This window comes from Lepus europaeus, chromosome 5, assembly GCF_033115175.1.
Source record: "Lepus europaeus isolate LE1 chromosome 5, mLepTim1.pri, whole genome shotgun sequence".
NCBI lineage: Eukaryota > Metazoa > Chordata > Mammalia > Lagomorpha > Leporidae > Lepus > Lepus europaeus.
In genome coordinates, this window is record NC_084831.1 from 133,494,911 (window position 1) to 133,517,916 (window position 23,006).

General features: G+C 53.9%; 1 protein-coding gene across 3 annotated transcripts in view; it reads right to left on the minus strand.

Moving 5' to 3' along the window:
• Nucleotides 1-278: 278 nt before the first annotated feature.
• Nucleotides 279-23,006, minus strand: part of GPR161 (G protein-coupled receptor 161) — a 57,136-nt gene continuing 34,408 nt past the window's right edge. For all 3 annotated transcript variants that reach the window (XM_062192702.1, XM_062192703.1, XM_062192704.1), the window contains exons 3-6: nucleotides 15,360-16,084; nucleotides 9,742-9,846; nucleotides 8,059-8,178; nucleotides 279-6,525 (exon numbers count right to left, since the gene is read on the minus strand). In XM_062192702.1, coding sequence (XP_062048686.1) covers nucleotides 6,260-6,525; nucleotides 8,059-8,178; nucleotides 9,742-9,846; nucleotides 15,360-16,084 — 1,216 coding nt within the window. In that variant the 3' untranslated portion in view covers nucleotides 279-6,259. The remainder of the gene's footprint in view (nucleotides 6,526-8,058; nucleotides 8,179-9,741; nucleotides 9,847-15,359; nucleotides 16,085-23,006) is intronic.

A 23,006-nucleotide genomic window follows, 5' to 3' on the forward strand; every position in this document is an offset into this window, starting at 1 on the left:
TCCTCCGCCTGCAGCGCTGGCATCCCGGGTTCTAGTCCCATTCGGGGCGCTGGATTCTGTCCTGGTTGCTCCTCTTCCAGTCCAGCTCTCTGCTGGGGCCCGGGAAGGCAGTGGAGGATTACTTCCCCTATCCAAGGTGATTTTGCAGAGAATTTTGGTGTTGAATATTGTTATTCAGAAGTAGGGCAAACCGGAAAGGCAACAAAGAAAATATTCTACAGAAGAAGACTTAACGAGTCCTGCCACTTACAAGATTCCACAGGAGAGGACCCCAGAACGCTAGGACCTGGGACTCGCCTACCCACTCAGGAAAGGGAAGATGCCCACCCGCGGCGGGGGGGGAGGGAGTTTCGTGCCCTGAGTTTGTTCTGAGTCTCAAAATAATGAAAATCTGCCATTCATCCTCTTTGACTTTATTATAGAATGGAAAATATAAGTCTGTTGATTGATCAATAAATACATGGACAGATAATAGCATTCATTAGGTCTTCTTTAAAGACTGGGTTTAGAGTATCTTGGCCGTGGTGAGAAGTAGGTCATTTAACAATACTCCATGAAAGTAACAGCCTTGGAGGAATTTCTGAAAAACGCCTGGATAGATACACCTGATGACCAATATGCCCGCTCCCCCAGTTCTCCAACAGCCTACTCCTCCCTGCTGGAGAAAAGGGGAGAAGGCAGAGGCACCCAAAAAAAGCCCACGGACCACAAGTCCAAGTACAGAGTCCACATAGTCCACAGCTGTACATATACCAAAACCATACTGAATCAGATAAAACTACCTAAATAGACTTCTAGTTGCTTATAAATATTACTGTAATCCTAAACACTTAATCTTTTTAAAATGTCATCCAGAAACTTCGTTAAATATATTTTAGATTTTTTTTTTTTTTTGGAGGGGGGATTGGTTTTTAACCTTTTCTGCTCCCCGGGGCCCATTATCCCTGACAGACCTGTTAATGAACAAACAGGCTCTACCCGTGCTGTGGCCCAGGCCATGAACCTCCCTGAGACGGTTTCCCTCTGGGAGAGGCTGCCTGGAGTGCGATTTGCGGTATTCAGAATGGTGTCAGGTGGCTCCGAATTCCCGTCCCTGTCCCTGCCCAGGAAAATGCGGCTCTGTGTATTGCATCCTCCTGAAAACACTGAGCCAATTCGTGCTTTTTGAACTCTTGTGGAGATTGTGCTTTGAATTCTTCCCAGTGAATCCACTTGCCTTGGGCCTTTGGTTCTTTTAGGTCTGACCTAGATCTGATTATCTGCCATGCCCTCCCTAGCTATGTAATAAAGCCCTACGGACCCATTTGTCTAATACTGACCACTCTGAACTCTCCCTCCGCCTGAGCCACAGGCTGGCTCCTCTCCTCTCAGCCCCATGGCCAGGTCCTGGAATTCAGCCACGATTCTGGCTTTACTCACTTTGAGGCCTTGGACTTTCCCCCTAGGCCTCCCTAAATTCTGTGTCCCTTTTGCCCAACCCACAAGCACAGTATGGCTCTGCCCCTCCCTGCAGTGACACTGCTGGCTGAGCACAGCCGGTTTCCTCTGGAGACTGGGATCTCCCCCGTCCCAGGGCCTGCATACTTTGTGTGTGGTAATGTGGGCTCTCCCTGCCCTGCCTCTTCCCTCAGAAGACTGTAGGGATTCTGTAAACCCAAGTGTCAGCCAGGCAGTCCCTCTCACTACAGCACCTGGGGCACTTTCCTGGGAGAGGGTCCCTTCTGGGCTGAAATTTATGTGGTGATGTGAGACTCCACCAGGCCCCAAGGGCGAATCATCTTTGAAGAATTATTTCATCTTTTTTTTTTTTTTTTTTTTGACAGAGTGGATAGTGAGAGAGAGAGAGACAGAGAGAAAGGTCTTCCTTTTTGCCGTTGGTTCACCCTCCAATGGCCGCTGCGGACAGTGCATCGCGCTGATCCGAAGCCAAGAGCCAGGTGCTTCTCCTGGTCTCCCATGTGGGTGCAGGGCCCAAGGACTTGGGCTATCCTCCACTGCCTTCCCGGGCCATAGCAGAGAGCTGGACTGGAAGAGGGGCAACCGGGATAGAATCTGGCGCCCCAACCGGGACTAGAAGCCGGTGTGCTGGCGCCGCAAGGTGGAGGATTAGCCTGTTAAGCCACGGCGCCGGCCGGCACATAATTTTTAACAGAGAAGCTCACTTGTGCTCCCTTAGACTTCCTGAGCGCCAGTGCTATTTATTGCCTTCCCACCCTACTCTGTTGCCTTCTGCTTTCTCACCCCGTCCCTTCTCAAGAGTCCTGGGTGTACAACTCAAAATTCCTGTGCAACACCTTCAGCACCTCCCACCTAAGTGTTAACCGCAACCCCTGTAAAACAAGAGTAACCCCCCTCACAGTTACTGAGACAAGGCCAGTGGCTCCGTTTCCACTGCACCCCAGATACTGTGTTCCGTGTCCAATGCGTCCCAAAATGTCTTCATGGAATCCACACAGTCACCCTGGGAGGGAGGCCACTGAATCCTGTCTCTCTACACAGGAAATGACTACAAAACTGCACTTTACAGATAAGGAAATTGAGAGGCACACTCACTCACTTGCCCCAAACTCCCAGCCAGTAAGTGGCAGCCCGGGATCTGAACTCGGGACCTCCCCACAGCCACGTTTGCGCTCTTCTCCATGTCACAGTTGTGCTGAAGTGCCTAATGGAGTGTCCGTCGGCCATTAGATGTAACCGGTCAGTACGTGCTTCCTGCCTTCTCTGCATGGCCACTTCACGTCACCCACCAGACAGGAGACAGAAGGCGCTCCAGGCTGAACACATTTCCCGAGCATCTCGTGATGCATCCATGTCTCTGTGTGTGTCTCTCAGGCATTTTGTGATGGGACACTCAGAGTTAACTCCAAACAGACTTAGCAGGCTCTCATTGTATCCGAGTGCTGTGCATCCCTCCCCTGTGTGGACTGCTGCACATACTGAGGTCATCCCCCTGGTTGCTCAGCTCTTTTCAGACTCCTCCCTGGAGAGAATCCAGGGACACTGGTGCTAGGTGGCCCTTGTCTTACAGTCCTCAACCCGCTCCTCCAGGAGCAGCGATTTGTGGAAGACCACACAGCTGAGTGAGGGCAGCACCTGTGACCCTGACGGGTCACTCAGGGAAGCAGGCTCAGGGTGGTGCTTCCTTGTCTGCCAAGAACAGCTTGGCTGAGGCTCTGCACAGCCACACTGCTGCCACCTAGAGTTCAAGGTCCTGAACTCCAGTCTTGTGTCCTACCCAGGGAAGCGCTGAGGTGGAGCAGTGTGCTACGTCGTGTGGGACTCCCAGTGCCTTCTGGGTCACAGCAACCTGCAGTCTGGAGCATAACACAGGCACCTTGGCAGCTGGGAAGCTCAGTGAGGAAAGCAGAGATGGCCAGCAGCCCTAAGAGTGGTCTTCCCACAACCGGAAGACCCAGGACTGAGGGATTTAAGCACTAAGGTGGCCAGAAGTCCCGCCTGCCAGTGTCCACAAGGTCCCCTCTGGGTGGCTTCAAGCCCGCCACTGTACAGCAATTCACAGCTAACGAGCCTGGGTTTAGTGGGAGCGGGTGGGGGTGCTGGCCCGACCTAAGGGCAGGTGTCCTCAGAAATGCCTCTCGGGGCCCTCGGAATGTAGGGAAGGGAGATTCTCTTTCCCCACCCCCACTTCCACCTCTCTCAGCTGCATTAAGGCAAATTTGAATTCCTGGATATGCAAAATATGGCCCTAGCTGCCAAACACTCCCTGAGACTTAGCTCCCATGGTCACCCACCTCACAGGAGCTGTGCCTAACTCCTGGTTGGAAATACCACCCCCACGCTGGTGCCACAGTTCTCCCATCACTGCCTGGGAGGTTTTATTAGAACCTGCCCAGGTCTTTTCTCCCTAATGGAGCAAAGACACACCAGCATTACTGCCCGCAGAGCCTGGGAGGGTCCTTTTACACAGTGTTTGTGTAGTGTCAAACACACCTCAGCTTAAAAACAAGGGGGAACCGAGTCCCTTTGTGAAATGTAGTCTTTCTAGACTAATTCAGATGAACTCCCATCACATCCCAGCTGGGCTGCGGTCAGCCAGGTAACCTGGGTGGTCCCAGGAGTCTTCCCTGGAGCCCAGCTGCCGGCAGTCAGGGGAGCCTTCCCCAGCCCTTGGGTTCCAAGCCAATGTGCAGTGCTGGAGAGTGTCTACCTGGTGACCCAGCCTGGAGGTAAAGGCCTCATGGCCCTGTCCTACGTCTGTGCTTATTGCTGATGGGGAACATGGTCCCTTTGAAAACCAGACAAGGAGCCGGCACGTGGTGCAGGTTAAAGCCCTGGCGTGAAGTGCCAGCATCCCATATGGGTGCTAGTTCTAGTCCCGGCTGCTCCTCTTCCGATCCAGCTCTCTGCTGTTGCCTGGGAAAGCAGGAGAAGATGGCCCAAGTCCTTGGGCCCCTGCACCTGTGTGGGAGACCCGGAAGAGGCTCCTGGCTCCTGATTGCCACAGCTCCAGCCGTTGCAGCCATCTGGAGAGAGAACCAGCGGATGGGGGACCTCTCTCTCTGTCCCTACCCTACCTCTCTCTGTAACCCTTGCAAATAAATAGAAAACAACAACAACAACAACAACAACAAAAAGACAAGTGCTAGGAAAGAAATTACACAGAACAGAGAGGGAAAACCTCGGTCACCCACAATCGGAGGAAGAAATGCCACCCGGTAGTGAGGGCAGTCTGCCCCGTGGCATCAGCACGCATGCGGACCCAGAAGAGCCATGTGGGATTCAGTCACAAAGGAACCAAGTCCCAGGCCTCGGGACCAGCCAATCACTGCCTTCTGCTACATAGCAAAAGGACCGTGTCTCATCAGAAGAAGCAACCGAGACCCCAAGGAAAACCCCGCAGATGTCATTCCTTTGTGGAACAGCTGCCTAGGAGCCGACACAGCAAGGCGGCCTTAGAATCCACCACTGCTGACCAAGGCACGGAGGGTCCTGGGCTCAGCTCACAGCCGCTGGAAGGGCAGTGGAGGGGGTGACGGTGGCTTCCTGAGTCACCGCAGCAATCATTCCGCGCCGACGTCTGCTGCTGCTTCATCTTGAGGGGAAGGAGGCCTAAGCTCCTCTTCCTCCACACAGCATCTCGGCATGGGCCACTGCACCCCAGCAGCCAATCCGCCAGGGCACTTCACACCCCCTGGGAGCTACACTCAGAAGAATGCCAGTGCAGATCTGTGGTCCACTTTGTTGTTACTGTTTTTCCTACCTCCGTAGTCAAGAGGACAGCAAAGATCAGAGCAGGAGGTGGGCTTGGAGACCATTCAATCCAACTCCCTCTCCCATTTTACAGAGAGGGGGTGACAGGATGTTCCAGAGGACATGCGCACACAGAGCTAGGGCTGAGCCAGGAACCCAGGTTGCACTCTGTCCAGTCTCTCTCTCTCCTACCTCATGCTGTCCCAGAGTTGCCATAACCTAACTTGCTCTTGGCGGTGTTCCCAGCACTGGAACATCGCGTAGAGAGTGTGTTCAATGAGGCTCCCCTATGTGACGGGATTCTCTCCAATAAAGACACTGTCAGCCTGCACTCGGCACCACAGTCCCATCCGGTCTCAGGAAGGCTGTGCTGTGCCCTAACCAGAGGGCTTTCTGAAGCCCTGGAAGTGAAACACCTGGTACCTGCCCCTTCCTCCTGTCTTTTGTAGTGGTTTCTCCCCTCTTTCGAAATGCCCCATGTCTGCCAGCAGGGATGGGGGCAGCACGGGCCCTCCCTTCAGCACCAGCAGCCCGGTCCTAACGAGGACAGGGTGTGGAGGCTCCCAGGTGCTCGCTGCCCCACCATTCTGCCTAGAACCGATTGCCCCACACTGCCTGTTTCAACATGCTGAAGCCCTGGACGTGAACTTGGCAATGCTAAGAAGCACCGTGCTGCCCTCCACAGGGCAGGACTGGACTTTCAGCATACAGGTTGTGAAGAGGAGGCAATGACTCATGGGATGGTTCCCCTCAAAGCTCGTGCTCTCTGGTTTCCCCCAGCCACCCTCAAGCTCTCCGGCCCCACCTCCCAACAGGCAACAGCCACACCTCCCTCTGCTTTTCGACGCACTGTAGAAGCCTCAGAGACGCCCCCGTGTGGTCCCACAGCAGACACAGCAGGCTGGAGACATTATATCCAGTTCTCCCGGTGGCCGCATCCCAGATGTTGTTGCTTCTCTGCATTTGGCTCACTGGACACAGTGAGGAGCTGGCAGGGCCCTGGCACAGGCAGCATCTGCGACTCCAGCGCCAGTCCGCCCTGAGGCCCTCACTTCTGTTCTGCGGCTAGAACGTTCCCTTCTTCGATGCTCTGCAGCTGGAGCCTGTGACTCGCAAGCGTCCTGCTGCCTCGGCGGCCCCCCGAGCCAGCCCCTGGGACAGTCCGTGCCGCCAACAGGACCCCAGGCAAGGCCTCTTCCCCAAATAAATTGAGTTTGGCTTCCGCCTCGATGGCTTTGGCCAAACTGGCTGCGTAACTGTCCAAGGACTTGTGTACTTCAGCTTTCACATGAAGAATCGAGTTCTTGGCAGCCTCTGGGGAAGAAAGCAGGAGAAAGGTTAGCTGCGGAGCCAGGAACAGCGACTTGCCTGGGACTGGGCCTGCTGCGGCTGCAGTGCCCAGAGACGGGAGGCAAGCGGAGGGCCAGGGCGCGGCTTCGAAGTCAGGTTCCCGACACAAAAATTCTGGACTCCCCAACATCTCACCTGCGAAATCTGAGTCTCTGACCTAGCTTTAGTCTCTGCCTCTGGTAGATACCACTTATTTCATGGGGCTACTGAGATGGTTCTTTCTAAGTTGTTTAGCCTTGGCCTGGCCCACAGACAAGGCTTGATAAACACTCTCTATGAATGTTGATTCCAAGTGGTTACAGCTGGCCCAGAGCTTTGCCCCAAGTCATGGGGAACCTCAGGGCGGGGAAGGGACACGAAAAGTTTCTACCCAGGATCTGCACCCCTGACAGCTCAAGTGAACAGGAAAGAGGGAGTGGCTCTTCTACCTCACACCTCCTGTCCTAATATCAGTGACCTGTCTCTGTTCTCTGGACATTTCTGGAGAAGAATTCATCCTGTCCTGACATTTTCTGAGAGTAACAATTTGTACCCTGTTCTCCAGGGACACCCTGGTCTCCAGCCTGCCACTCAGTCTTGGCGAAGGGGTGATGTCACCCACTAGTGCTTTGCTTCCTCACTGCCTGAGGGTGCTTTCAGAGCCGCCAGCCCACGAGGTAGGCATGATGGGGTGAGCGCGGGCCCACGTCGGGGGCGGGGAGGAGACGCACATCCACTTTTTCTGGGGAAAGGTAACATAGGCCCATGAAACTGCTGGTCCAAGCGCCATCCTTGAATCCGCTTTGTCAGCAAAGCAGATGGTTTGGTAGCAACCTCTGCCCTCCGTGACTACCTCACTGTTCTTTCTGAACTCCTGGGTGAGGGTCATAAAAATGACGTGATTCGGTATGAGCCTCACACTGATTGGCCATGCTTACTGGCTTAAAGAACTTGCATCCCCAGGCCCCTGGCCTCCTCTACCACATCCATGACCTGCTTGTGTTGACAGCTGTCTTCACTTGGTGAGACTCAGGGGAAGAGCTGACATCCTTGGGCAGCCTGGACAATGACTCTGTCACCCTTTTAATCAACAGGTCCAGATGGGAAAACCACCCCAAACCCAAGGGGCAAGAAGGGGCTGGCGCTTAAGCTTGGCAGAACTCACTTTCCTTGGAGGACCCACGTGTCCTCAGCACCTTCCCAGCAACAGCCAAGGCGGCAGCATCTGCCTCCAGGGAGTAGCGGCACTCACAGGGCCACCGTTTCATTTTCCGTGGGAGGACACCAAGAGATCTGGGCTGTGCCGTGCGTATGTGTCTGTGCCTACGTGTCTATGTGTGTTCGACAGCTGTCCTAAAGTTAAGTGTCTAAGGACTCAAGTGAGACCAGCAGGGTTGGCAGAGGTTAGAGGGCAAAGGTGATGGAACCTTGGTATGTTCTGGGATGGGGCCAGGGCTGACCTGAGATATTTTCTTTGTCCCCTGTGTTTTCTTGAAGCAAGCAGTCTCTGAGACCCACCTTTGATTTGCTCCACTTCATCCTCAAACGTCACTGAGCTCCTCCTCTTGGGTGGGCAAGTGCAGTGGGAGGGAGGGGTATCATCGGATGGGTAGTCTTCAAGCAGCATCACATCCGTTCCTGCAGCACAGGGCACAGTGTGCACAGATGACCAGCAACACGGACTCCTCCCCACCTGCCCTCTCCTCTTCCTCCGCCCCTCGCTCAACACACCCGACCCCTCTCTCCACCTCCTCAAGCTCACTAGCAGGTGTGGCTAACTGCCCTGAAACGTTCGTCTGAGAGACTCCTTGGCCATCATCCCATGGGTTAGGTGTCGTGACTCACACAACACAGGAGCGTCATCCCTGCCAGCCCTGGGGTGGAAGGGAAGCAGAGAGCCATTAAAAGGCACCTTGTCTTCGGAGTGAGTCTTCTTACAGTCTGAATTCCTATCACCATGGTTAAAATGTAGGTAAAGACTTAGCACAGTGTGAGAATGAAGGCAGAATCAGGGAACACCTACAAGTTCTAGAGCTGGGCAGAGCTCAGGGTGGAGGGGTGGGGACAGAGGGCAGGGAAGGCAGCAAGGGCTCGGACTGGACTTGGCACTCAATGATGCCCCCTGGTCTGGCACTGGATGGGGATAAGTTTCCAGTTTTCAATCCATCAAGACCTCCATGCCTAAGAAACTAGGAAGAACAGGGAGTCTGGAACTCCTCATTGCTGTTTCAAAACACATGGCAAGGGTGTTATTCTCTTGCCTACAGAAGAAGCGTTAGAATATTCTGGTTAAGCACACAGGTAGGTTCAAGGAGGGCAGACTTGGGACCACTGGCAGGTGATTGAATTCTTCAGTATCTTTCCACATCTATAAATTGGGGGTCATCCTTCGGTCTACCTCAGAGATCTGCTGTGAGGATTATGAACTGAAGTGTGTAGCAATCTGGCACACACAGGGGCTGAACCAATGAATTCCTCACCAACACAGACACAGCCAGGAGGTGGCGGGGTTGTAAATCACAGGTCTGTGTGACCCCAAAGCCTATGTTGCTCTGCCTACAATGCGTTCCCCTTGCTGCTTACTCTAAGTTGTTTCTTTCCTTTTTTATTTATTTATATTTATTTGAAAGGCAAAGACAGGGAGAGACAAAGATAGAAACAGAGAGAAACCTCCCAAACACTGGTCCCACTCCCCACATACACACAACAGCTATAGCTGAGCAAGGTAGAAGCCAGGAGCCTTGTACTCAACCCAGGTCTCCTGCGTGGGTGGCAGGGACCCATGCACTTGAGCCAGGGAGCACAGCTGGGGCTTGACCCCAGGCCCTGGGTCGGATGCTGGGATCCCCAGGTGCAGCTTAACTGCTGAGCCAAACACCTGCCCCACTCTTCCATCAAGTTGCCTCACACCAACCGGAAGCGGAGAGCCATAGGACCCCGGGGCCTGTGCCGGCCAGCGGCTGCGGTAACTGTGGAACAGCTCGCGGCCGGTCTCGCGCTGCAACTTCCCCAGAGCTGCACTTTGAGCTGGGCACGAAGACCACGGCCATCCCCTCACTCCGCCCCACTTCATGGAAGAGGAAACCGTGGCCCGGAAGCGCTGCGAGGCGGCGGCCGGAAGTCCCGCCCCAGGGCGCTCTCCCCGCGTCCGCGCACCAGGGAAAGGCGACCCCTGAGAGGCCGGCAAGGCGTGCAAGTTACCTGAGTCCTGAGAGCAGCTGAAGCCAGTGTCGCCAGTGCTGCTGCTGTGCCCCAGGGGCTGGCCGCCCGCCATGAGCGCCGTGAGGTGCGGGGACAGGCCCAGGTCTGAAAGGCAAAGTTGCGTTGAGGGCGCCATCCCGCAGCCGGGCGGCCCAGGGCCTGCTCTGCCAGTTCCGTCTGCGCCGAAGCCCTGGCCGCCCACCTCCTGTTCTTGGCCCCCGCCAAGAGTCGCTCTCGACCCCTGAAGGACTGGAGGCCTGAGCTGCTGTTTCTCGCTTTGCGTCACGTTTCTGTCCATCGTGTCAGGACTCACTGCAGGGGACACTGTCCCCACCGTGTCCCACGCCGGCAAGGCGGGCGGGCGGGCAAATCCGCGGTGCACAGTGTGGTGAGGGGATCTTCCAGCCAGACTGGGGGATTGAACCCTCAATCTAACTCCTTCACATCCAGAGACCCTGCTTGAATACCAGGACAGGAGGTTTTTAGAGGCCTAGACCCCAAAGGGGAGGGAATTGTGGGAAGCTGGAAAGCAGATGGGTGAGGACAACGAAGCTGCCCGTGCTTTGAGGCCTCAGGAACCGGAGACCCAGGAGGCTCTCCCTAGGCAGCAGGCTGAAACAATGTGGGAAGCAGCTGGACCCCCTGCCCTGCTCTGCCCCAGGCTGGGTCTCGGGCACCCACCACCCAGTGTTGGCACAAGTGGAGAGAGTGAACCAGGGGCTCCGGTTTGGGAGACGCCAGGAATGGCCGAGGACAAAAGCGAATAAAAAGGAAGGAGCAGTCTGAAGATTTAACAGTGGGGCACTCAGCTTGGAGAAGGCTGCCCTAGGAAAACCAACCAGCCCCCGAGAAAAGAGCTGTGGGTGCTGCGAGTGAGGCGCCCCCCCACCCACCCGCCCCAGGCAGGAAGGCCTCCGCCCCCAAGGCTTCCCTGAACCTCATCATCAAAGGTGAAGAGACAACACTGAAGGAAAAGGATCGTGTGAAACACAGAGATTGGAAAAAAGAAGAGACACATGGATCCCAGAGACAATGCAGGGAACTTAGAAAAAATATATATAATTGGCATCCTCGGAAAGCAGAGAAAAACAATAAATCCATTTTTTTTTAAAGAAGAGGTAGAGACTATAAAAAAAGGAATATGGAGATAACACAAGGTTCTGAAGAATTAACACACCTCAGAATGGGAACTCCGATCTCACAAGGAAGATGTGCAGCCCGCAGACTTTTTAATTACCGTGGCCTGAACACATTCCCCGGAGCGCTGTGTTAGAGCCTTAATCTCCGGCTCCGGAAATGCGGTCTGACAAAAGGCGGTTAGGCCATGGGGGCTGGTGAGGGCAGGCCAGAGCTCCCTGCGGGCTCCATGCCTGGCCCACTGCTGAACACAGCCAGGTTCTGAGGCCAAGACCCTGAAGGGGGAACGGGTCGTCTCTGGCCCCAGTCCTCCCTTCTATGATTGGGTTCCTGTTATCAGATTTTGGGGCAACTGTCATCAGAGTGCCCTTCTACCTCCCACCATGGGCTGGGAAAGCCACAGAAGATGGTACTTGGGCCCCTGCCACTCATGTGGGAGATCTGGATGAAATTCCCGGCTCCTGACTTTGGCCTGGTCCCATTCCAGCTGTTGGGGGCATCTGAGGGAATGAACCAGGATGGAAGATCTCTATCTCTCCCTATCTCTTTAGGCCTTTCACATAAATAAATCTTCAAAAACAAAAAACGTCCTCTCATGTTTTTAGGAATCCCACTTTATGCAAGGGCACTACTCTCTGCTGTGGGTTGCAGTAAGGGGCTAAAGACCCACATGTCACACAACCGTGCCCTCCAGGGTCTCTGTATGTGAATATGACTGCGCTCAGCAGGAGGACTGATGTGGGCCGTGGAGCATGCAGAGCGCCATCCCCTGCCAACCGGGATGGCGGAAGCCACAGTGGGTTTTGGATACCATCTCTGAGGCTGTGGTGAAAGCCAGGAACGTGTCTTGGTCTCCTCCAGTGCGAGGGAGCCTTTGAGCCAGACCAGTGCGGCTCTGGAAACAGAGCAGCCAGAGGGCACCTCTCTGTTCTCGTACCAGCCAGTGTTTCCCACTGGCGAGTGGGCAGAGTTAGCTGGAGGTTTTGCACACAACAGTAGCAGATCTGCTGGGCTGGGCCCACTCCAACCTTGCAAAAAAGGAGGGAAAAAGTACAAAGGGAGGCCCCTGGGATCAGGGTGTGACTCCCCAAAAGCATGGGTGTGTGTGTGTGTGTGTGTGCCTGCCTTTTAGAAGCTCTTAAGGACAAGGGCAAGCACTCTGAAGTAACCAGGAGACCTCCAGGTGCCATCAGGAAAGGAACTTCGTTCGAAAGGCCAGGGAGGAAAATTCAGACTCCAGGATGTTCTACTCTCCCTCCAGGCCAGACCCCTCAGGGAAGGACCTGGAAGGTGCCATCTTCCCCAGGGTGTGAGTCCGTGTCCTCCTCCCCAGGCCCAGAAGCTCAAGCACAGCCCCTGGGGGGCCCAGCATGTGGGTGGACCTCTCTTCCTTCCCCACAGGCCCAGGCTGCCCGCTGTGGCTAGAGGAAGAGGCACTGGCTGGGGTCTCCAGGCCTGGAGAAGATCTGCTCGTGGAAGGGCGTGGAGGAACTGCTCGCCCTTTCTCGCAAAGGTCTCTTCTCCGTCCCCATCACGAGGCACCCCTGGTCAGCTTTGGACTTGTGGTTTAGTATCCCAAGACAAATGTTAACCTTTAAGTTCACGTTTCAGCACTAATAGCCAATGTCCACTGCAGGGCCAACCTCTCCACCATGAAATAAAACTGCTGGGCAATCTCCAGGTAGCCCCACATCTCAATTCCCAAGCAAGTCCTCCCTCCCCATGGGAATCTTCTGATTAGACCTCCCAAGCCCAGTGACAGCTGGCACCCAGAAGAAGCCTCAGCTTGGGCGCGTCTTCAGTTTGGGGCGAACAGAATGAGAACACCAAAACCCACCCATTATGGCTGAAAGCTGCTATGTACAAAATAAACACTGTCATGTGCTGGTGAACTCCTGGCACCTGAGTCGGCTGGGAAGCTCCAGCTATTTGAGGAATTCCGTGTCTGCTTCTGCTCGTGAGCACTGTTTTAGGAAAGTTTGGAATTTCATTTACTCGTCTCCTTGGTTAAAACTTTCCAGGTACCCACATAAATGGAGGGGAACTACCCCAGCCAGAGCCTCCAGGTCATTTCATGCTGACTTTGGACAGGATTCAGTCATCTTTCTTACACTGTGGGGTGGGGAGGGGTGGGGCAAGGAAGCGCCTTGATGGCAGGGAAATGGACGTGGGTTTAGGAGTCTGCTACAAGTCAAAGCCATTCCCACAGAAGGCAGAGCATAGGTCTAGTCAGGCCTGGCTCACACATAGGGGACCAGGGACGTGAGTTGAAGGCCAGGTTCTTCTCCATCAGAAAGGCAGCTGATGCTCCCGGCACACACAGCACAGGGTGCAGGGCTGGGGTGGGGCACCGCGAAATGCTGCTATTCCCAGACTCATCCTGATGCGGCTGGCCTCCTCCTGGGACCAGGACCTTCAGGGCAGAAGAGCAGGGACCCCTTCGGCTTCCATTCCTACGGAAGGCCAAGGACTCAGATCCATCATACCACAAGCTCTTCCGCCCAAGGCATCCCACAAGCCTACTTCTCCCTAAATGATGAGGCCACCCACCAGCTGCCTTGGCCTTGCCCACCTAATCACGGCTGCTGTCCCTGTCTGTTCTCACAGCCTCTTCTAAGATAACCACATGGAAAATCTCGGCCCTCAAGCAGAGGTTCTGTCTACCCTCTCCATCTTCATTGTTGTTCCTCATTTTACTTTCTTTCCTTATTCTTAACTTCATTGAAATAGAAGACATCCATTGTCTATTTGCCTGGAAGACAAGTCATTTGTAAAAACATCTGAACAAGCAAGTTCATCAGTGAAATGAAGCCAAATTGGTTCATGAGTTACAATGGGAATTTGCAAGTGGCAAGAGGTAGGCATTTCAGTGATTACAATACTGGGAAACAGACTTTTTCCCCCTCTCTTATAGTCAAATCAAAAGCCCCAGACTACTTTCCTGTCTCTCAAGAAATAACACCCTGTGAATCCACTTCAAAAGACAGTTTCATTAACACGGGGGAAGAGTCCCCTGTGGTGACTGCCAGGGAGCATTCCCCAGGAGTCATAACTTTGTCCACTTTTCTTGACACAGAAGCCAGAAGACCTCGCAATTGCATGAAGAGGACAAATGAACTAGAATGGTTTGAAGACTTGCCCAAAGTCACCCCACAAAAATACAAGAACTGTAGTCTGAATCTCTTCCCTCAAACTTGACCCTGACAATCCAGCTGCCTGTGAACAATACAGTAATGACCCCCGGGGGGCGGGGCAGGCGGGAAGATGTGCCAGTGTATGCTAATCATGGGGTGAAGGCTGCAGGGGGATCGGGACTCTGCAGAGTGTCTGAGCTTCCTCCTCAGTTGCATTTGTGAATTATGACAAAAATTAGCGGCTGATCCTACAGCGGAGCAAGTGGACAGACTGTACCTTAACTGAGAGATCCAGGGTAAGACAGACTGACTTGTGTGCACCCCGGCACAGAGCACTAAGAGCACCTCACTCACGGGGCCTTTTTGCCAGAAAGTGCATGACCCAAATCTAATCTGGAGACAGCAGCAGATAACCTAATCGGACGGGCATTCTTCGAAACTCTTGGCAAGCAAGCACACTGCACAAATGCCAACACCACAAAAGACAAGAAAAGCATGAAGACCTGGCAAGGTTTGAAGAAGGCAAAGGGAAACAGTCAACTAACGATAACGTGGGGCCCTGAACTGGGTCCTGGGACAGATAGGGGGCATTAATGGGAAAATGGGTGAAATCGGAACCATCCCTGCTCCAATGTTAACGTCTTACGTTTGAACACCACTGTTAACACTGCAGGCAGCTGGATGTCTGAAAATTCTCTGTGCTGTTTTTCCAATTCTGCTGTAAATCTAAAAATTATTGCAACTCATCTAACCCCCTAGTGAGGCTAACTCTTTTGGGTCCCATCAAAGGTGGTGGGGTTGAACTCAGACACCTGTGCAGGCTGGATCAGCTGCCAGGCAGAGGGCCAGCCTTGTGCGCACAAGACAGCGGTGCTCCCACAGAGGGCCGGGGCTTGGCACTGACACTGCCAGAGCTACCAGAGACCCCGCTGACCTGTGAGGACAGGCTGGAATAGCAGCAGAGATGGACATGGAGTTCTGACAAGGGGACGCACTGAGAGGACAGGGCTGGCCAAGAAGAGAAGGCGGTCCGAACAAACACTCAAATTCCTTCTCTCAAAACCAGTGGGCCATGGCTGGGGTCTCAGAATACCCATTGCTGAGCTGCGGTGTGCCCTGCTTAATTCTTCAGGGAGCTGTGCTGGCCTCCCCATCAGCATGGCCATGAGCTGCAGAGGGATGGGAAGCTGCTTGGGAATTCCAGTGGACAGTCTGGGACACTCCTTCCTCAAAGGAAACCTGTTCTTCCAGCCCATAGGCCACAGTCAGCCTACGCACTCACAAGAGGACTCCATACCGCACCTGTGCCGGGGTGGGGATCCCCTCCCTAACAAGACCCCAAGTTACCTGTGATCCTGTTGGAAATGCTGAAGAGCCTGGAAGTCCTTTGTCGCTGCACAAAAGGCTCCCGGTAATACCGGTCCCCAAAGCACATGCCCAGGAGTTCTTTGCGAACCGTCTTGTTCCACAGTCCGTAGATCAGGGGATGGCAGATGGCACTGGTGAAGGACAGCCACGTGGCCCAGGTCTCCAGGGTCGGGGAGACATAGTTCTTGCCCCAGAGAGCCTCGGAGGTGATGACAACCATGTAGGGACCCCAGGTGACCATGAAGGCACCAATGACCACCAGGATGGTGATGAGGGCTTTGCATTGGTTGGCTGAGTAGACCACACCCTGAAAGGCGTTCCTCCTGCTGCCCGAAGAGGAGGTGGAGGTGCTGGAGTTCTTCCGTCCGTTCCTCTGGGCATCCTCCTCCACAATGACCACCGTGCCACAGTGCACCTTGCGTGCCTTGACCCTGGCCACGCGGAAGATGAAGCCATAGCACACCAGCATGACCACAAAGGGGAACAGGGCACACCAGATCTGCCAGAAGGCGGTGTAGGCGGGCTCCCTGTGCCAGGCGGCCACACACATCCACTTGAAGTCATCAAACTCCACGGATGACCAGCCAAACAGGGGCGGCAGGCAGCCAATGAGGGAGTGAAGCCAGATGTAGACCAGCGCCATCACGGCCCGGTTCCCGGTGATCTTCATGGGGTACACCATCGGGTACAGGACGGCGTAGTAGCTAGAAAAGGGGCGTCGGGAGACAAGAGAGCAGAGTCAAAAGGGACGAGAACATCCCAGGATGGTCACCTGCTGCTTTCCTGTCTGGGGGCTCTGCTGAATGTTCTGAAAGCAGCCCCTTCTCCCAGCTGTCACCAGACATGTCACAGACTGTACCGTGTTTCACAGATGCATAGGGTTCTCACCAGCAAGGACATGGTGCTCAGATGGCCCTGGTTCCCAGTCGCCACCTCAGAGTCCACTTAGCGGGGGTGTGGCCAGTCCTGCTATGTCTACATCATGCATTGGGCCACCTCAGCTCTGCTCTTGCTGACACTAACCCATTTGGGTCGGTTTTCAGAGGGATTATTGACTCAGAATGATGTCGAAGGACCATGGGGTTCATCATCTCCATGGCCATTTCCTGCAATGTGCCCAGCATCATGCTATGTCCTGGAAATACAGGTGAGAAGATATGGAGAGACAGACACCCAGGCGGGGACAGGAGGAGGGGGAGGGGAGAGAGCCTGGAGTGGAGGGGCTGCACAGCATCCTCCCCGGAGGTGTATCATTCTCATTTCACATGTGCGGACACCAAAGCAGACAGGGGGTGCTGAAATAACCTGCTCCAGATACACAGCCCAAACAAGATATAAACCCAGGCAATTTGGGGCCGGCGTCCTGGTGCAGCGAGTTAAGCCACTGCCTGGGATGCCAGCATCCCACATGAGTGCAGATTCAAATCCCAGATGCTCTACTTCTGATCCAGCTCCCTGCTAACACACCTGGGAAGGCAACAGAAGATGGCCCAAGTACTTGGGCCCCTGCCACCCAGGTGGGAGACCTGGATGGAATTCCAGGCTCCTGCCTTTGCTGTTGCCCAGACCTGTTGTGGCCATTTGGAGGGGGTAAACCACCAGATGGAAGATCTCTATTTCCTTTCTCTCTCTCTCTCTCTCTCTCTCTCTCTCTCTCTCTTAAAATACAACAAAAGACTAGGCAGTTTGACTCTGGTCTGGGATGCACCTGCCCAGCAATTCCTTGCAAGCTGTATGGTTTCTGAGAACATGTGCTGGGGGTGGTCCCCAGTCACTGGGCTTTGTTACAGAGCAGGGAGTCCAGCAGGGCTACAGTTCACACTGATGGACCTCTGGGCCAGACTGGGAAGTCAGAGCAGGCCTCCTGGAGAAGGTGACACTCAAGACCTGAATCTTGGAAGGTTGAGGCAGTGGCCCAAGACCAGTCCAGGAGAAAGGTGGCCTAGGCGAACCATGGGGACGTAAGAGAGCAGCTCACCCAGACAGGAGCATGCAGTGCAAGGTTTGGGGGGCGGGGAGAAGCCAGACAGCAGCAGGAGCTGGGGTGCTCAGAGCCTTGCAGGCCTAGCAAAGGACTGACCCTGGAAATGGGCAGAGGGCCCTGGGGCTGAAAGTAACCCAGCACCCTCCCCATCCACCCACTGCATCCTGCGGCAGTGCTGTTTGCACAAACAGGCCTGTCCCATGAAGGCAACATGCAAAGGGACATGAGAGACCACGCTGATGGTTCAGGCAGGGTGTTGGAAAACCACTGGGGCTACACCTCACTCGTCACCTGAGAACTGTCTCCTCCACGGGACCTTCCTGAATCGCCTTCAGACCCCAGAGCTGAACCACCATACACTGAGCCTGGGACACCTGGGGCTGCTGAACCTCGAGCCCAGGCCACGATCTAGCCAGGAAAGAGGGTGCTTTGGGGTGTGGGGCCCAAGCTGAGGATCCCAGCAGATCCTGTGTGGACGGTAGGATGTCTACACAGTGGCCAGGGGAAGGTGATCTTGTCTACACTCCTAGTCCCATTCACTGTCCCTTGAAAGAATATGGTAGGTGCTGTAGCCTCAGAACCTCAGGGGGCGTGTGGCTGGGTGGGGAGGCCAGGCCTGGTGACCCATGGCCATCCTGGCTCCTCCCGCCAACCCTGCCTGGCCATCATAAAAGTAACTGTGGTTAATCAGCTGTGCTTGCCATATTTCCTCGGGCCCTTCCCAACACCCAGCTATTACCAGGACTTTGCAGCAAGATTTCACCGTCACTGCAGCCAGTGGCACTCACTCACGCACCGAGTGGAACCGACAGTGATTTCTCCCCTCCGAGTCCGTGGTTCCAATGGGATGCCAGGGCGGTGGAACGGGTGCTGGCTCCACCCAGATCAGTCTCCAACAGTCTCCAAGCCCCCCTGGCCACAGCCTTGCCCAGGTACAGCCTCAGCCTCCATGGGCCACTCGGTTTTCAGGTCTTTGGTTGGGGGACGGGGTCAGGTTGATAGGCATTGAAGTACATGAATCCACACATCCATCGAGACACAGAACACTTGCACAGCTCGCCACCAAAGCTTAGGGCCACGTGTTCTGCACCTCAGAGCCAAAGCTCCGTTTCTAAACCGAAGCCGCAATTAGGGCTCCTTTACAGGTTCAAAGAGAAACAGAACAAAAGCAGCTCCGCCTCCCTGCGGGTTCGCACAGGCCAGGAGAGGGCTTTGGTTTTGCTTCCTGCACTTCTAAGCCCTTGATCTTTCCTCTAACAGCCCTGAGACACGAGCCCACGCATGACCCTGACCCCAGAGGAGGCGTTCATGGAGTCACTACATGCACAGCTGTAACGCACACAGGGGCTCCGGGTGCTCACTCTCCTACCCAGACCAACCGCTTTGATGGCAACCCCTGTTTTTACGAGATGCCTTTGCTAAAACCATGAACAAAGTCCAAGCAAACCACAGCTACCCCGAGGTGAACACAGGTTGTTATACTGAACATCTCCTAAAGGCCCGAGTGTTAACCAGTGATCCTCTTGCTGTAACTAGCGGTCCTCCCGCCATAACTAGCAGCCCTCCCACCATAACTAGCAGTCCTCCTGCTGTAACTAGCAGCCCTCCCACTATAACTAGCGGTCCTCCTCTAACTAGCAGTCCTCCCACTGTAACTAGCAGTCCTCCTGCTGTAACTATCTTCCCCTCCCATTATAACTAGTCCTATCACCATAACTAGCAGTCTTCCTGTCTTAACTAGTGGCCCTCCCACTGTAATTAGCAATCCTCTAGCTGTAACTAGCAGTCCTCCTGATGTAACTAGCGATCCTCCCACTGTAACTAGGAGTCCTCCTGCTATAACTAGTCCTCCTCTCCCGCTGTAACTAGCCCTGTCACTGTAACTAGCAGTCCTCCCACCTTAACTAGTGGCCCTCCCACTGTAACTAGCAGTCCTCCTGCTGTAATTAGCAGTCCTCCCGCTGTAACTAGGAGTCCTCCTGCTATAACTAGTCCTCCTCTCCCCCTATAACTAGTCCTCCCACTGTAACTAGCCATCCCATTGTTACAGCGATTCTCACCCATCAGAAGGCCATGTTCGGAAGGGGATGTTCTGACGGCACAGTGCCGAATGAGAACAGGTGAGCAATTTCAAAAGCACCTGGCAGCCTAGCAGCTTCACAGCCAAACTGGAGCTGCCCACGGGCTAGAGTTCCCCAGTGGGTCCCACTCCCACATGGCTGGTTTAGGACATTTGCATTCAAATGCTGACTTTCGCTCCGGTCGGCCTGCTGTTTATGCTCTGCCTGTGCTCTCTCTGCACGAAGCTATAAGAGACTCTCTGCGCTCATCTGTTCAAGAATTTGCTGGACTTCCTCAGCCAGGGATCTCAGACAGGAACGATTCTATCTACCAGTGTCTACAGATGTTCAGGGTTGCACAGCTGGGGTGGAGTTCCCGTCTTCTAGGGTGCAGCTACACATCTGACAGCTCCAATCCACAGAGCAGTATCTGGCACAAAACGTCAGCAGAGTGAGGTCGCGCCCTGAGCTCAGAGCAGACAGGCTGGTGCTGCCGCTGGCCGACAGCACTGCCCCTGACGGCACTGGGGAGTGACTCAGAGGCCAGCCTTTACATCTCGGAGCTCAGGCAGCTCTTGGCCAAGCTATGTGACCTGGGCAAGTTCGCTTCAACCTCATTTCACCCATCTGCAAAATGGGGACTAATGGGTTTGCTGTGTGGGTTAGTGAGGATTTGGGAAACAGCCTAGTGCAGTGCCTGGCACATGACAAGCACGTGACACTGGCTTTGCTGTTTTCCATTTCTGCTTTCTTAATAACGTCCCCACCTCTTTCCTCCATTGCCAGCCTCTGTTAGTACCTCTCTCCTCATTTATCTTTCACTACTGACCTTCCTTCCTCTCTCTCTCTCTCTCTCTCTTTCTCATGCACACATATGTACAAAGTTACACCTTTAGGTTTCCAACCTAGAGGGCAAACCTGTGAGCTCCAAACATGGCTAAGATCCAGCAAAATTAATTCCCTGAAATTAAGGAGGCAGGGGAAGAATGTATACATATCTAGCCCAGTGAAGATTATTTTTATGAGCATCAAAATAGTAGCTGGTCCAGTCAATTTGCCAAATGAATGACTAGTATTCAAAAAATAAATTTATCTGCCATTAAATTTTATCTGCCATTAAAATTTCTGAAGACATCAAATTTCACACCATTTGGATAATTTGGTCGTAAAGGATCTGGCCAAACCACTGTGAATCCATCTGGTTGTGCTTGCGGGGGGAAATGGAACGATTTTCCAAAGATCTCCAGGCCTTGATTACCTGCAGCAGTCTTTGTCTCCCTGCAGCTCTCCTGTGTGGCCTGAGGGGTGTGGATTGCAGTCCCAGTGTCCAGCCATTTCCCCAGGCTCCAGCTGTCTCAGACACAGTACCTTAAACGTGTGGCATCTTACAGAGATGCTATGGTCCTCCGCCACATGCCTACCTCCACTGCTCTTGCACGGGGACTCTCTTAGCAAGTATATCCATCTCACCCAGCTATGTCTGCCCGGCACCAACCTCGGTACCAGGTGCTCAGCCACTGTCCAGCGCATGACTAAACGGAGGCTGTCCTTTCTGCCGCTATCACCCTGCATCCTGCTCGCTGTGTAGGATGTACCGCAAATGCTGCCTGTTCTCTGAGGCACTCCCTGCCCCAACTATCTGGCAGTGGTGACCGTGGAGCTGTCCATGGATTGACAACAGCAAACACAGGCTGGCCTCTGTGGCTCAGCTGCCAACCACTGGAGTACAGAGTCTGTGTCCTGTTCACGCTTCTAGCCGACTGGTCCCCAGGTTTCAGCACAGCACTGCTCACAGGGCAGACCCCCAGCAAATATTCCCGATGTCAAGGTAAACGCTTCTGGGAAGACGCACTGGGCTGGCATGAACTGAGGCTCTCTGTCTGCTTGCCGGTGAAAGCTCTCGTCTCGCTGACCTGACCCCAGACCTAATGAGCTACTTACAGCATCCTGGAGCGGCCACTGGGGACACTGGCACTAGCTCTGTAAGAGGCACTTCAAGGCCAGTTCCCCACTCCTGCACAGGAGCTGCGTCTCCTCGCTCCATTCCACAGGGCATGGTGCCCAGGAAGGGATAAACAAAAACTCAGGACTTTTTTTTATTAAAAAATAGAAATTTAAAACAACAATGAGGGGCCGGTGCTGTGGTGTAGTGGGCTAAGCCTCTGCCTGTGGCGCTTGCAATCCATGTGGGTGCCGGTTCAAGTCCCAGCCGCTCCACTTCTAATCCAGCTCTCTGCTCTAGCCTGGAAAAGCAGTGGAAGATGGCCCAAGTCCTTGGCCCCCTGCACCTGTGTGGGAGACCTGGAAGAAACTCCTGGCTTCAGATCGGCCCAGCTCCAGCTGTCGCGGTCATCTGGGGAGTGAACCAGTGGATGTTAGACCTTTCTCTCTGTCTCTTCCTCTCTCTGTCTATAACTCTACCTCTCAAATAAAGAAAAAATATTACAAAAAAAAAAAAAAAAAAGAGAGAGAGAGAGAGAGATCTCATCCCATCTACCCCCGCTGCCAGCAAACTTCCAAGCTACTTCTTTGTAAATGTTATAGAATCAGTCTTGAGTGGAGACTGACAAATGGTTGCAGTAAAATTTGCACAGGTTTCTGAAGGGCTATTTGCTTTTATAGATTAAGAACCCTGAAAGTATATTTAGTCTTATTGAAATCACAGCAGTTCTACAAACAAACATGCTCCTGCATGTGCCATGCATAGTCATAGTAAGCCGACCTAAACCACTCGGTCCAGCACAAGGGAACTGTGAAAGAACGGACGTTACATGGCACACGCCCATTACAATGTTCCCCAGGGGTATCAGCAGATGGAAGCAAATGCTCGCAGTCACACATTAAGTGACAAAAACAGGTCACACAACCATGTGCACCTTGAGTCTATTTCTACAATTCTCTGTAGACCACCAAAAACCACTGGAGGCAAATACACTGAAAACGATGGGCTGGGCTTCCGAGAGGTCAGATGATGGGTATTTCTCACTTCACCCTATTGGTGTTTGCGTTGCTCTTGGTACTGAGAGAAACAAAGACGTAGAGAAGGTAACTGATTCCCTCTGACAGAGTTCTTTTTTATTCTCTATCCCCCAAAGGGCCACAGACAGTCCTGGGGTTCCGGCCTGGGCTCCAGATGGATGATCCGACTCCCTACCACTTGTCAGCTAAAAATACAGATAGTCTCCTGCCCCTCCCCCACTAAAAAGGCCAAGGACTCGTGCCACCCAGGGACAACGGTCCTGGCTCGCCCCTTCTGTTTTCCCCAACTTCTGTTGCTAACTTCCTTTCCGATTTCTGGTAAATCACAGAGACCTTTCTGGTCCCCATGATGTCCAACCCGAGCCTGGAACGAACGAAGTGACCACCAGCGGAATCCTAGCAAATGAGAAGCTGGAAACTCACGGCTGGAGTCCATGAGCCTTGTGCAACTGGATCCGACTGTGCCACGCCTCGCTGTGCCCCACCCCGGGGCCGAGGCAGCAGCACCCAGGTGTGATTAAGCACACAGTGTCTTCCCAAATGTCCCTGTCTCTAATCTTGGGCTGTCCGTCTGCCTCCCCCTGCTTCCTTGCCCTCCTGGAC